This window comes from Magnolia sinica, chromosome 4 (assembly GCF_029962835.1).
Source record: "Magnolia sinica isolate HGM2019 chromosome 4, MsV1, whole genome shotgun sequence".
NCBI lineage: Eukaryota > Viridiplantae > Streptophyta > Magnoliopsida > Magnoliales > Magnoliaceae > Magnolia > Magnolia sinica.
The window spans coordinates 104,731,674-104,747,436 of record NC_080576.1 but is presented as its reverse complement, the minus strand read 5'-3'; the positions used below and the strand labels follow the sequence as shown (position 1 = coordinate 104,747,436).

The window sequence follows — 15,763 nt, the reverse complement described above, 5'->3', positions numbered from 1 at the left end:
TGGTTTGGATTTGAGTAAATGTGTGGCTAGCCTACGATTATTGAGTGTAGATATATAATTATTGTATCATGCTAGTGTATTATAAGACACAATGGCTTTATAGTATAAAAGTGTGAGAGGCAGTTTAAAACTTATAAATGTAAAACATATTGTTACTATAATCAAATTGTCAAGAAAATGGGCCCCACTATATATTGTTTATAAATGAAAATCACACTAAAATGATTACCTAACTAGTTGATTAGCAAATATCTAATGAATGACCAAAAAAAAAAATAAAAAAAAATTCTAATTTACTATACAAATTACCATAAATTAAAGGTTTGGATAATCTATTGAATTCAATCTTACATTTATGTTAGATGTATAATGGGTTTCATGATTTGGACAATTTAAATTGGATTATTCTCCATCTAAAATTTGGCCAGAGTTTTGGGCAGTCTTAATTGCCATACAGTAATGCCATGCATACAACTGAAAGGTTGAATTTATTAGTAGGTATATTAATGAAAGCAAGTATATTGGCTTTTTGGTCTTTATATCTTGAAAAATTAATACTGCTAGTTCGCTAAGCTTTATTAATTTTTAAAGAATTTTAGTGCATAGACCATTTATACGTAATTGGATGTAGTGGGCCTATGGTCTTGATTATAAGATATGCTTCCAACTAAAAACTTTACATTGCAAATAATCAATGGAGAATGCAAACTGTGAGTCCTGCCATATACCACGTTGCACATGATATGGTGGTACATGTGTGAGTGAGATTTTCCGTCATATTGGTTACACTATTTAGATGTTTTGTGTCATCATCAACATGTTTTAAGTCTTTGAGCCGCAATGTACAGACTGTATGGATGGATAAACAAATTGTTCATTTGCTTTACATGCTATAGCCTGCTTGATGAGTAAAAAACATGGTATATTGTGCAAAAGGTCAAGGTAATTTGGCCCCACCTAGTGGAAAGCTAAGATCTATGACGTATGCTCAACTATAATGGCATAGATGAATTCATGAAAAAAAGAATAAGAAAATAAAAGTAACTTATTTACTGGCATGCAAAACCATTTCCTACTAATGTTAGACCGTGGGCATAAACCATGCAAAAGTTGATCCCTATCAAGAAGATTATTTATTTTCCAAATCAAGTTGATTCAATCATTAGATGGTCAAAACTTTATATTTTTGCAAACTATCATTGATAAGTCGGGCCCATATAATGAGTAAATTTACCTTATTTTCTTTACTTAATATAATATTCAGTTTTATGTGGATTTTTTTAAAATAATTGTACCAATGCCAAGTTTGCTTGTTGATATCACTCAAACTTCTCATTCCAATCGAACAGTATAATCTTTCCATGGCAAGCATATGTTTTTTACTTATCCATTGACAATGTATCTCTCAATTTTTTTCCACTCCTCTTCTTCACTTTACAAAACATAACATCAGACATTACTGCATTTGATTTTGTCAATTAATAATGAGTAAGATATTGATTAGCATCATTAAAAATGTTTAACTTACATAATTAAAAATATTTAACTTACTTTTTAATATGCAGTTGAAATCATTTAATATTTGATTGTAGTGTTAATTCTACTTCTCTTCAACAATTATTCCTTTTACTCAATTTACTCCAACATCTCAAATAATCATACAATAGTCTTAAAAAATTTCATGAAAAACTCCGTATCTATATACTCAGGTGAGTTAAAAAAACGTTAAATATCAATTGAATTTTAAAATATTAGAACTTGGATTTAATCAGAATAAACTTTTGTATTTGAGTACCGAGATAAATAGTTGTTATCCACGCACCATATCATCATATATGAATGATTTAATGTGTCATGAAAATTGAACCAGCAATGCTAACTAGCAGTGCTTAAATCATGTATTTGAAATGAGAAAAAAAATGTAGTAAAAAAGTATCTTAAACTGAGCCGTTTATGTTGTGGGCCAAATGTAGATGGCTTATAAACCTTTTTTTTTTTCTTCCGTTAAATAAAGTATGTAATTGGCAGATATTTAATTGACCATTGAAATGATATTAGCCAACTGTTTGAATTTGCATATGATTCTCCATTAATGATAGGCTAGGATCATTTCACTAATATGATTTTGGGATGACTTCCTATTCCCAGTGGGTCCCAGTATTTGGAAGGCTACTTTGGGTTAATTTCTTCCAATTACAATTCATGAGTGTTGGGACCATTGACCCAAGGCTCTGCGGATCAGATGCAACCACCGGACTCAGCTGAGTTGTTGTGGCCCTGACCATGGGGCCCACCTCAATGTATGTGTTGTCTATCCGTCTATCCATGCCGTCCTTCCATTTTGCCAGCTCATTGTAGAACAACTTCCATCACACGTTTCACACGTGTCAGAGGTCTGCGCTTTGCATCGGGGGCACACGTTTAGATCTCCTGGTTTATAAAGCATGTTGTTTTATCCTCGGGTGATCAAAAGAAATCACGGCTAAACAAATTTCTAGCCGTCCATTTGTTTAATGCATTGTGGTCCACCTGACGAGTTAAACTGCCATAATTTTTTGGGTAGAAGATATAAATAATGTGGCCCTACTAATGAAAAGCACAGATCTTGGACACGTGCACCATGTTTGCATGTACGATTGATTGCATGTTTATAAGAGTTACTGTAGACCCTTGACCTCGGCTTTGTACGGATACTCGGCTTTTCGATCCTGATAGTGGGATTCTCGGTTCATTAATCCAGACCATTGGTCTGTTGAATCCAACCGTGGATGGGATCATGGGCCAAAAAGATCCCATATATAAAGACCCTATCTTCTAACATTGGGACTTTTTAGTTGAACGTGAACCGTTAATGTGTTTCTCTTCCTAAATGCCTATTTCCAAGATAAAAAATAAAATGTTAGCTTGGTCCTGTCAAGAAGTCACTGGGGCAAGGTAAAAATAAGGCTAGTTCATTCATCGGATAGGCCAAACGTGCACGTGAACAGGAACCTTTAGCCAATTTCATTCAACCGTCTATAAACTGTGTACGTGTATGGCCCACCTAGTCAGAAGAGCAGATTGATTTGTAACAATAGGAGTCTAGATGGCAGGATCCACATGATCATTGGATTAGATCTTACTCATGTGTGCCAGGTTGGGAAATGTGAGAGGCAAGTACATAAAATGTCTATCCGGTCAGCAGGCAGACAAGGAAACTGAGCAATTATTTAGGGCTGTACACGAGTCGGGCTAGCTTGCTAGATTTGTATCGAAGAAGCTGGACTCACATTGGCTCAAAGTTGGATTCAGAACGAGTTGAGTTGGTTTTTGGAGTTCGATATGAGCTTGCCCGAGCTTGACTCGGCTCGGATCAAACCTCAACTTGAACCGACTTGTATCGAATCAGATTGGCAACTCGGGTATTTTGCTATGGATGTTGCTTGTCAAGTGTCTAATGAAATGACTCAATGAAGTGTTGGGGATAAAAGAATAGATATGTTGTGTGTTTGATTTTGACTCTGCATGCTGGGTGTTTGATTTTGATGTTGCATGTTGGGTGTTTGATGAAATATTTGTAAAATATTATTAGTATTTTGCATTCTATAAAAAATTTAAGATGCATTACAGGTATTTGAGAAGATGATGCAGAGGTCTCAATTCCGGTCGAACTAGCTCAACTCCATATACAAGCCTATGGTCTCCATCCTACTCCCATCCCCATTGTTCCTCTTGGTGCGGCCCACCTGAGTTGTGGATTTAAATGATTTTTTTTCATTAAAGTCTATATTTAGGGAGAAATCTGATGGATGGAATAGATTTTACAAATACAACTGCTGGCCTCACAGAACTTGAGTGTCTTATTGTGTCTGCAAAAAGATTGTTGGAAAGGATTCCGGCCCTATATATACAAAAGTTGTTTAATTGTTTTGTGAAATAATTACTAAAGGAGACGGTGTCTTTTAGGGTAATTATTTGTGAAAAACTGTGAAGATGTAAGGTAATTTTTAAGGTACGGATGGACAAAAATACCCTCAAGCTCAAGTAAGAAGAAGGTGAAAAAGGGTGTTATTTTAGTTTCGAATAGGTTGTCCGTACAAGTTGGGTTTATATTGGTTATCTATTCGTGGACTGTGGAGGCTGGTAAGGTAGGTAAAAGGTAGTGTCTACTGGAAAAAAAACTACCATTATCTTCTAAGAGAATGCTCAGCTCCGCGTCAGTTCTACCGTAACTATTGAGAATTTTTTCAGAACACGTCTTCTGTGGTGTGATATCAAAATCTAAACTGTCCATGTGATGTATTGAAACTAAAAGCCCGACTTTCACTACGATTCAAAGCTTTGGTGGCCATTTCAAAACTTTGATGTGCATGCTGACCCGTGCATATGTGCACCTTTGCACACATGTCATGGGCCTAAAATCTGAACGGTCCATGTGATGTGACACCCCATGAAACTCTTAAGAGCTAATTTTCACATTGAGCCAAAACTCTGTTGGCTATAGAAAAGATAGATACAAATTAAGGGAGGAAATTGTTTTCTTTAGCAATGGCCCACCAAAGTTTTGGATCAAGGTAAAAGTTGGGCACTAGGAGGTTTCATAGGGTGATGAATCACATGGACCGTTTAGATTTTGGAATAACAACAAGTGTGTGATGAGTTATCAAAAAGTTCTCACGATAACTCGTTAGAACTGGTGCGCAGCTGAGTATAGTGTATGTTATGTATCTCACTGAGATCACTGGTTAGATAAAGGGCTCTTCATGTAAAGCATCTAAAGGTGGCCCAACTACCCGAACGGCCTGGATCAAACGCGGTGAAACAGAATCCGCAGGCATTCATGAGCGAGCATCAAAGCATTTCTTAAGGGGGAGTTATTTGATACTCTATATCAAAGCTTAATAAGCAGGCACTCATAAATTTTCATGTGGCATAAACATTAACTCAAATCAAACCGACCAAAATTTATAAAGCACTCGATTTTAGTTATAAACTCAAGATCAGATTGATAGTACGATCGTAACCTCTGAATCATGGACACTTGTCTGTTGCAATAGGACCATGGGCTATTTTTCATCTTCACCGTCCGATTAATGCCACCAATCCGATATTCGGATAATCGAATAAGCTTAATTTTTGGATCATAGTTTGGACAGTTTAATTTGAATTACTTATATTTCATGTGTCTAATTTCTAAGTAATTACGAAGTGCCTGCGTATCATTCATCACACTCCGCCAGAGTATAAAACTCTTTCTCTTTCTCAAGCTACAAAATCAGGAACTGGCTTCCTCAACCACGGCCTGTACATTTTTCGAGGATAGAAATTCGAAGCAATTGCCGAAAATGCCCCACCCTTCCAACCTCTATCTCTTCGCTTACAACTCTCTTCAAGCTTTCGGATGGTAATTCTAGTAATTTTACTCTCTCGTCCTATACCCCTGCCCATTTCTCTCTCTAAATTCCTTTCTTAAATTTTCCAGGATGCTTTCTCTCTCTAGAATTCTAAGCAGTTTCATCTCCACCAACTCAATCAACGGTGCATACGCCTCTGCTGGAGACATCATCTGTAAAGATGCTTTCATTCTCTCTCTACATTTCAAACTCGTTTCAGTTTATTACGAGAACTAATCACCTACACGCGCATGTACGGTTCTCTTTGATTAGTAGGGAATGGATTTTGCTATTTTTACTCTTTTGCCATTTTCTGTTTCTTTTGAAGGTTTGCTGCAAACAGCGTCGTTTCTGGAAGTTATCCACTCTGCCATTGGTAGGTTTCGGGGTTCTCATTCTCAGTAACCCGGTTTCGTAGCCCGCGGGAGTACCCGAAATTGTAGCCCGCGGGAGATATGCCCCCGTCTGTCCTTGCAGCTGGACCATACAGCCGATGGGAACCACCGGCGATTTGCCACCACGCATTCCGCTCGGAGGATCCTCAGATACGGCCTTTTCTTTTCTATTATTTATTTGTCGGCTGTGTTGGGGCTCACAGGATATCCGATCGGCGGGGTTCTCACATGGTGAGGCATCCGATCTTTGGATAGACCGGATTTACGGTTTCGATCAACGAGGGAAGGTCTCATGGCGGTGGAAGTCCCGTGGACTACGATTTGTGGTACTCGAGCGGGGTACCTGCCTTATTGGGGGCATTTATTATGGAGAGCGGTTCACCATTGCTAGCCAAACACGATCACCATTGCTGACTCTAACCCATCCACCGACAACATCATCATCACCTTAAAACTGTTTGCATCCTTCTAATCCCACTCAATGCAACCGGCAAAACACGCCCTAAAAAATCAGGCAGTTGCCATCACCAGGTGGGCCATACCACACCAATTAATGTCGGATCCACCTGTTTTTTGTGTCGTCCCATTTCAATGGTGGGGCGATCCTCTCGAAGGGCTGGATGCCATTCATTGAATTGTTGTTGCCGATCTTCCAAACTAGGAAGTCTTTTTCCCAATCTATCCCAGATGGAGGATAGGAGGAGATCCAAACATGTTAGCCTTGGAATAGGGCTATTGCCGACGCAAGAACCGCCCACCAAGTGGACCCCACACGCGTCATGTGTGTGGCATGGAGGAGAGAGAAATGCCCCATCTCACACACCTCTCGTCTTCTCTCTCTGGCTCTCTATGATGACGCCCTTGGGAGCTTGGGCATCCAAGGCTCTCTCTTCATCAACCCTATTCCCCTGAGATATGATTTATTTATAAGGAGGAAGCTAGAGTTCCAGGGGAGACACCAGTTATGATACTCCGCCACGCTATAGACTTCAATATATGCTCTATTGCGTCAAAAGTTTGTGACCTTGTATTAACCATGCACCACAATCGACTAAATTTCTCCACTCATTGTAGCCATCATTCTTAGCCAATATCCCATGCCGGCCTAAGGTATGAGTCGCCAGATCTTAACCATTGGATTTTCATCAAGTTTGGTTTAAAACAAATCAACGATGAAAATTAAAAGCTAGTAGTTGAAAGCCTTTGATTAACCAATAGAAAACCTTTGATGCGTTGGCCAGCCTTTGAAACACTTATTGAATGGGTCAAACCATAAGATTAACCCACAAGTAATGTCCTGGGCAAACCAAATGGATTCCTTGTTGAATCGTGTGAGCTTTGACGGACCTTGATGTATGCGCCCAACCACACCCACTTTTACTGGCCATGAGATGACCGCTGAAAATGAGCCAAGGCACATTATTACCAGGCCCTGTTTCCCACACATCCTCATGTTTGGGGATTCGTCGGAGCAAGTGCACCAATTATTCGATCTAGTCCGAGTATGATGAGTCTTCCAGTCTATAGAGAGTTGTCCTCGATACTACCTATGTGAATGCCCAATAGGTCCAAACTAGGAGCCTATATTCATGGCACACTCACACTCTTGTGTGGGGCGGGGGCCAAGGCACACGACTCATTGTCGTGTCTGATGGTGGGGACATTCCATCCTGACTCGTCGTCAGTTCCCTCACACAAGATGACTGAAATAAACCTCTCCCTTGGCTAGCGGCCATCGTGTCCAAACTCGAGTTCCCAAGGACAAACAGAAGAATTCCTTTCTATAATCCATATGATTTTCATGTTCCACACACATTAATGAGGCTAATGAATGAATGTATTATATAATAAACCAAGAATGCAACATTGGTTTTCCAAGGCACACTCCCAACACCAACTCATTCCTTCAATTTGTAGGGGGCAAATGATCAGTTCTCTTAAATAATTATTTTTCTTATCTCCCCCATTAAATGCATGCAACATCAGAAAAAGCCCTGTACCACAAGGACTGGTGTAGGCACCTGTGTGGAATGCTCCTTTTTTTCCCCCCCTCCAACATGTCAGTTGTGTAGAATATCCGACCTGTCCAAAAGGTGGGCTCCACAATGAAGATCCATTGGGGTGGAAATGTTATCAATCAGCTGAGTGGGTGGGCCACACCTGTATACTGATTCAGTTCATTGGATGTCCATTGATTTCTACGGTGTAGCACACCTGATAAGTGGACCACCATGATTGTTGCCCCGGGTGATGTTTATGGTGGGCTCACATTTTGCCCTGCTCAGATGTTCTTTGTAGGTGAGACATTTGCAGGAAAGAAAAATGTGTATATGAAAGGTCACATGTGATGTTGCCTGGGATTTTATTTTATTTTAAAATATTTAATTTGATTTTCTTTTTCAAATTTGAGGTATTGTTCCAAGTGGGGTGCTGCTATCTCTGATGCAATGGGGAGGACGGACACATTTCTTGCTTGCGATCGTTCGCAAGATTGTTGAGGTTCTCTCTGAACGAATATTGAAAAGAAAAAAGACAAATGTGTCAATTTACATTGAAATTATATGATTTATTTATTTGCTTATTCTAATGTATGTGTCGGCATGCTTTGATATGGCAAGTTGCTATAATTATATTGTGATTGGGTCGGGTGTGTTTAATCCTTTTTTCTTTTTCTTTTTTTTTTAAAAATGGAAAAATCTTGTAAATAGGGTTTGGATGCACTAATGAACTGAATTGCAATAATTAGTTCTATGAAGTGGAAATGACCCAACTTGAAAGTAAGGTAATTGCTATTTAGAGCTTAATCCCTCAGAATTAATGCCAAGGATGGTAACTACAATTTGGTGATTGGATCAATGACTGCAATCCATTTTGGTAGTTCCTCCAAACGTACCCAAAAGGAATACAACTGCAATTTGAGGGGTACTTCCTCATCATGTATGCTATGAGAATTCCAATTTGGTCATTTCCCCTTATTTTAACTAGTTATCTGAATTCAATTAGGTATTGCATCCAAAGGCATTGTTTAGCTTTACTGGTGGGCTTATGTATTTGATAATAGAGTGATTTTTCCAACATTGATTAACAAATTGAAAATTTTGAAAGTACAATGTTAATCATTGAAATCTTATGTTTCTGGGTATTGTTGGATGGATCTGTGCATGCCTTAACGTTTCTGTGGGAGAATTCTTTGTTCTTCTAGTCAATGCACTACCGGATAGCTAAGTGTGGGATCTACGTTGTGTCGATTCATTCATTTCTTATATGATATCTTAATAGAGAAATGCTGTAGTGCTCATAGAGCATTAATGTTGCTCCTGGTGGCTGTGGGACACTTAAGTCTAATCTATTGTTCTAGACCGTTCATTAGGTCCAAAACATATTTCATGGCCTACCATATTAACATCACACCAATCAGACAAATATTAACCATTCGATCAGTGGCTTTTAACATGGACAATCAAGGTCATTTGCAAAAAATTAGGTCCCACCAACAATTTGATCCATCTATTTCTTAGGACCCATCACGGATTGCTTATGATTCCGAAGAATCACTTTGTTAGGCAACTGTAACCATCTCATCCATGGCTTACAAAAAGGATGCTATAGAAGATAAGGCTAAATCAAGGATTGATTAGTTAATTTGATCAGTGCAATTTTTGCATGATAGCCCATGAATTGTGTTCTGGATTCAATGGACAGTTCACATGGATTTTGATTGGACTGTCCAAGTGAACTGATGCAACTAGGATCACTATAAGTTATATTTCTCTGAGAGTATTGGAGCATCCCTCATCTTAATAATTCTTAAGCACTGTTTGGCAGATGCTGAAAAATGAGTTTAGAAATCGGTTGATCTCATTTTAGTTAACAGCAATGATGTATTAGAGATCTTGATTTCTAATACATAATTACTGTTAGCATGAATTCATTATGCATTAGAGATTAAGATATCTAATACATAATTATTATTAACTAAATTGTGATTAACTCATTTCTAGGCATCTACCAAACACTATCAGATGTTTTAACACCCCATAAACAGAAGTCTAGAAGCCCTTCCCATGCCCTTTTTTATTTTTGCCCCATTTTGTTTCTTTCAATTAGCCATCAAATGCTAGGTTGTGGGGCATCTAATTGTTTTATTTCCATGATATATTTTTCTTCTATAGGTTCAAGAGCTCCCTTCAGTCTTCATAACTTTCGTTGCATGGAGTATAAGTGAGGTATGTAATAATGCTTTCTCATGCTTGAAACTATCCTTTTTTCTGTAAATTAGGTGGACTTCCTTCAAACAATCATGCACTCATTGCGTTACTTGGCAAGGAAAATCTCATTGTGGTTCTTCTCTATTTAAGTAGTCTTATAGGCATTTCAAATATGAATCTGATCATTCTTCACAACAAAAGATACATAGGACATACTTTATCGGATGTCATGAATCATACAATCCATAAGGGCATCAATGATGCCTCAATCCCATGCTTGGTTCCAAGTCGGGGTTTGTGAGTGCGACTCAGCTAGGGACTGAATCCAATACAACTTGCCTCAATTGGTCCATTTCGGTCTGGTGGCTCATTTTGTTGCCCGCCAAAACCGAGATGACTCAATTTCTGTATTAGAAACATGATCCCAGATTTGTTGTTTAGGGCAGTGCAGAACATAGAGCCCAATTTAAGCAAGCTCTTGTATTCCTGCCTTTTCTGCCCCAAATCACAAGTGAGATAAGAAGGGGCAGGTCAGGTTCTTATCTCAACTATGACTTTGGATGTAGTGTATCCTGTTTGCCTTGGAAACGAGGAATGCACAACAAAAAAAAATGCAGTTATTTACTTTCTACCATGATACAGGTGATCAGGTATTCCCAGTATGCTTTGAATTGCATTGGGATGTGTCCGTCTTGGCTGACCTACCTCAGGTTCGACACCCTTAACTCTAGAATTGGATTTCCATTTCCGTCTTCTCTGTGTGTGTGTGTGTGCGCGTGTGTGTGTGCGTGTATGTTTATCTAAGCGAAAATGTATCCTTTTTGTCAGGTACACTGCATTTATTCCATTGTATCCTATAGGGGTAGCTCCCGGAGAAAGTAAGCTCCAAAATCCAATCATTCTTCTCTGTTTTTATTAGAGCATCTCATAATACAGGACTGAGGTACAGTCTGTCTTTGTAACAACTCAAGCTGTGGCAATCTAGTTGCCAATCTGGACTGACCACATCATAGGTCACATTGATGGGGGCTAGCTAATAGATGGTTTGATTATAGAATCAGTGCGGTTTTCAGGTTCCACTCCATCACAATGGGGACAATGATGTGGTGAAGATTCCAGTTTATGTAGCCCAGATCCTATACAAAGCTTTAACTCATTGATTGTAATCAACCTATGTAATAGACTATTAGATAGTGATTGATTAAAATCAACGTATGTAATAGTCTATTACATTGCACCTGTGGGAGTTTTGTGCTCTATTGCCGGTCCCCAGCCCGAATAAAGGATGGTTGTGTCAGGTTGGCAGCCGGCGTCAAACTTATACCATGACTTTCATCATGAATACGAATGAGATGATGATCCTATACAAAGCTTTTTACATGTACAATGTGCATCTAAGTGTGTTTCAATGTGTTGAAGTGCGTCTAAGTGCATCTGAGTATATTGCACTTAGATGAACCTAAACACACTTACAAACTGTAATTATAAACACTTGGACGCATTTAAATATACTTAAACACACTTAACCGAACTTAGACACACTATATAGAACTTTATATTGGATCCAGCCTCGTCTTTTCTGAATGGAATGCACCATCTACACCCAACATAGTCGGGATTTCTTGTTTCCATGCAGTGTGGCTCATGTATCAAGCACTTCCATTGATAAAGGAGAAAAAGCTCTATGCAAACGTCTTTGACCGGCTTCCTTTCAGCTATTATTCATTTGTCAAGGTATGTGAGGACATGCTTTTGTAGAGCTTTGCTAAGTCTACACGCATGTGTAATAAAGCTCACGTACACACCACACATTTCCGGCACTGCATGGTAGGTCTGAGATCCAATCCATCCATCAGAAAGGCACCGCTGTTCATGTCCTAGCCCAAGAACCAGGCTGCTCAACTTGTCAGGTGGGCCACAGTTCACAAAACAAATGTATCGCTTTGAAAAATTTGGCTGAAGTTTTCTAACCCGTCCACGTGTTTCTGATATTGGGCCCACACACTGAGTAGACCAGTTTTGGAAAAACATGTAGAAGGTCGGACCAACCCAATGGATGGATTGGATCTCGCACCTACATGCCATTCTGGCCCATGTGTAGTATGTACATGAGCTCTATTGCACGTGTGCAATTAACAAAGCTCTGCTTTTGCATGTAATTATCTATTTACTTGCAGGTAACAATCGAAAACAACTAGTTCTATCATAGGCTTATGATACAAGTAGTTGCTTTAGACACATGATGAAATCCAATCTTCGATTTGGGCTGTACATTTATTTCAGAAAATTCTTGGCCGCCGACAATGCGAGAATCACATTAGTTGGACGATCCTAGCCATCTGATGGATAAGATGCAAAAACAAAACGTGGATTACTTTTGATTTTATAGAAACACAGGTCAAATGATGCTAACCATCTGACTATGGTTTGTCAAAAAGAAGTTTATAACAAATGCAATCAACATCCGAGTGTTGGCATAGTCCGATTGTTATTGTCAAGAGTTGGCTGGAAATGGACTGTCCATATCAATGATTGGACTATACCGCATGTCTGGAGTGGGCAGTTGTATTCTAAGCTGGCAATGCAGCTAGTTAAATGAAAGATCTTGAATTGCTCAATCTGAATAATCCAACGGTCAGATCTAAATTGATGATCATGTGTGGCCCACCTGATAAGAGTCTTACAAAACAATCTTAGACAACTTGTTGCATCATAGGCTTTCAATACATCCAATTGTTTGGACAGATGGGATGATCCATCCCCAATCTTGTTTGAACCGGTGGACCCACATTCCGGTTATAAGCTTATGCCATATTGACTGTCGACTGTTTGATCTAGGTTCTGCTTGTATGCTACCCATTTCTGTGGTTAAAGCTGTACGTGCATTTATTTAAGCAGCGACGTTCGAAACTGGGCAAACGCCATCAGAAGAAACATTGAGGCCATGTTTGGATGTACAAGTGAATTGGATTGCAAATGCTTAGAAGTGATGAAAAGGTATTCTTCAAATTGCAGTTGTGTTTCTTTGGAATCCAACTTGAAAGTAACATAACCGCAATTTGTACCCACACCCTGAATATGAATACTCAAGGAAACCACAAATCTGTTATTTACACATTTATAATTGTAATTTCAATCCGATTTGATAGTGCATCCAAACAGGCCCTCAAAGTGTATGGTCACATTTATTTATTTTTAATTCTTAGATTGTTAAAACAAAATTTTTATATTTATTGCTTGTATAAATTTGTTGATTTGCAACAAAAAACAAAAACTGTATTTGGGAGGGCATTTGATTTTTTATTGGTTTTCAGCATGAGGAAATATATGATCCTCAATCATCATTGAGACCGTTTATTTTGATGGGCCCTGTCTGTGATGAGGTGTTCACCCAAAAAATGGCCACAGATTGAACAATGCTAACCCTTCTACTAGCGATCTGCAAATCGACGGTTTGGGAGCATGTCCAATGGAGAAAAACAAACAAAGGTTGGATGGATACGAGTTTCTAATCTGGAAGATTTCCAGGCATTATATGTTCACATCAGTGGCCATCACTCAACGGTCTGGATCACAGCCATTGTATTTACTACCATTCAAGGATCATATAAATCCTATTTCAGCACAATGACGTGGTTATGCTATGTAGCATGATTATATTTCTTGTTTTAGGAAGCCCAAACAAATGTACAAGGACTACACTAAACATTTTCAAAATCATTTTTGTGACAAAATGAAAATTTCGAAAATTTTGATTTTTCAAAAACTAAATTTTAACAGAGTCTATATCTAGGGTGTTTAAGATGTGGAACCTAGCTGTTGGATGGCTTGGATCTCATGCTCGTGTGCCATGTTTGTGGTGGTAGGTAGATGGCCTGCCTTATACAAGCTTTTGGGTTTTACAAACCGAGGTCTGCTAGATGAATTGCAATGTGACTAGTATAGATATTTCAGCTTTTGAATGCGATTATATTCCGCTAATCCAAACCATTTATATGATGGGTCCCATTTTGTATGGTGGACACCAATTCATAAAAGCTCCCAAGTTGGATCATTTCAACCCGTTGATATTTTGGCCCTTGAGGTTTGAAAACGGATGGCCATCATATCCTTTGTATAATCAGATGACTAAGATATTCAATTTGAGAGTTCTTCTTGGGAGTCCACCCAAAGAGTCCTATGGTATAAAAGGCCTGTTCAAAGAAGCCAAATCCAACGGATCAAGACCCAACTCATCGTGATGATTAGATTTTTAGTGTAGTCCATCATGTACCATGAAAAATTTATTGTGAGTCACGGACGTTGATAAACCTGATATTTGTGTTTTCCCTTCATACATCCAGGTCTGTGTGACTTAATTCATCCATCCAGGTCTGTGTGACTTAATCCACAGGTTGGATAACAAACAAGCATTATAGTGGGTCTTAGAAACTTTTAATGGTAAGTGTTTAATGAGCATTATTTCCTATTGTGTGGTCGAATTAAGATTTGGATCTGCTTCATTTTTGGGACAATGGCCTAAAATGATGTGAAAAAGCTGGTGGACGGCATGGATATACAACACATACATCAAAGTTCAATTAGCACTGTTTACTATCCTGTGGTTCAATTGAGATTTGGATGTGCTTCATTTTTTAGACCATGTCCTATAATAATCTGAAAAATCTGATGGATGGCATGGATATACAGCACACACATCTGGGTGGGCTCCACTGTCAGAGAAACACCCACTAAAGTGTTACTGGGTAACACCTAATCTGCTCATGTGGATGTCGTGCGCACGTTATGGTAGGGCCCACACAAAGAATGCTGCATTATTCTTTTGGAGTTGCCTTTTAGCTGTTGATTTATGGGCCAATGATCAAAAGTTTCTCTCAGATTTTAAAAGGATCAACCTTCATGCATGTATCTCGTCTGATAGGTGTTGAAATTCCACCAGCGTGAGTGTGTGGGGTGTGTGTGCGTGTGTAAAAAACAAAAAAAAAAAAAAATTATCTCGTCTGATCAACAGCATAGATAGCCAAATATGACCCCATATCCAATGACTGTAGCAGGGCTGAAAGTTGGGTGAGTTCAACCCGACATTGGGTTGGGCTTGGGCAGAATGCATAGGGTTTAGTCTTGAGCGTGGTACCAGCCCGATAAAACTTGGGTCAGGCTCTGGATGAGGTCTCCGGTTGATATATATATATATATATATATATATATATATATATATATATATATGAGAAAAGGTTCTATGTGATCGAGCTCATGGGAACTTCCCATGAGTTCGAGTTGTGTGGCCCCCACCATAATGTGTGTCGAACATCAACATCATGTATTTGATGGGTCCCCTTTAAATTAAGGGATATCCCAAAAATCAGCCATATACGGAACTCAGGTGGGCCATACAATCTAAAATCATGTGAAGACATGGCTAAAACATATATAAAAGCACTTGGTGGGGCCCACTTGAAATTCGGATGTGTCTGAAACTTGGTCTGACCTCTCATCCAAGTGGGACACACATAATGGATGGGCTAGATTTGTGAACCATTTCTCAATGGGCCCAACAAATGATTATGAATGTTTTAATGGAGGGTAACCCCTCTCAACTTTTGTATGTGGTGTGGCCCATACAAGTCACGGATTGACTTGATTTTTTAGCCCTAGGCCCACCATGGAATGGTGCATCCGACTGATGGGGTAGATGTTTGACACGCATCATGGTGGGGCCCACACAGCTCGACCTCATGGGAAGTTCCCATGAGCTCGACCGCATAAAACCTTTTCTATATATATATAT

General features: G+C 38.9%; 1 protein-coding gene across 3 annotated transcripts; it reads left to right on the top strand.

The window, feature by feature from the left end:
• The first annotated feature begins 5,230 nt into the window (after positions 1 to 5,230).
• LOC131243611 (uncharacterized) lies at positions 5,231 to 13,679 on the top strand. Of its 3 annotated transcripts, none has more exons than XM_058243091.1 (9): positions 5,231 to 5,383; positions 5,462 to 5,547; positions 5,701 to 5,748; positions 8,178 to 8,266; positions 9,940 to 9,993; positions 10,618 to 10,685; positions 10,804 to 10,853; positions 11,612 to 11,709; positions 13,290 to 13,679. In XM_058243091.1, exons 1-9 carry the CDS (start codon positions 5,325 to 5,327, stop codon positions 13,386 to 13,388), a joined length of 651 nt encoding a protein of 216 aa, XP_058099074.1. In that variant the 5' UTR covers positions 5,231 to 5,324; the 3' UTR covers positions 13,389 to 13,679. The 3 variants fall into 3 exon arrangements, with proteins under 3 accessions (XP_058099074.1, XP_058099073.1, XP_058099075.1); XM_058243090.1 differs by lacking the exon at positions 13,290 to 13,679 and adding an exon at positions 12,814 to 13,266; XM_058243092.1 differs by lacking the exon at positions 13,290 to 13,679 and adding an exon at positions 12,259 to 12,593.
• The last annotated feature ends 2,084 nt before the right edge of the window (positions 13,680 to 15,763 follow it).

Excerpts from the sequence above, each read along its gene's own strand:
- LOC131243611 (XM_058243090.1), top strand. The coding sequence starts at position 5,325 with ATGCCCCACCCTTCCAACCTCTATCTCTTCGCTTACAACTCTCTTCAA. Across the intron at positions 5,548-5,700 it reads CTCTGCTGGAGACATCATCT|GTTTGCTGCAAACAGCGTCG; the intron begins GTAAAGATGCTT and ends TTTCTTTTGAAG. Across the intron at positions 10,854-11,611 it reads AGGGGTAGCTCCCGGAGAAA|TGTGGCTCATGTATCAAGCA; the intron begins GTAAGCTCCAAA and ends GTTTCCATGCAG.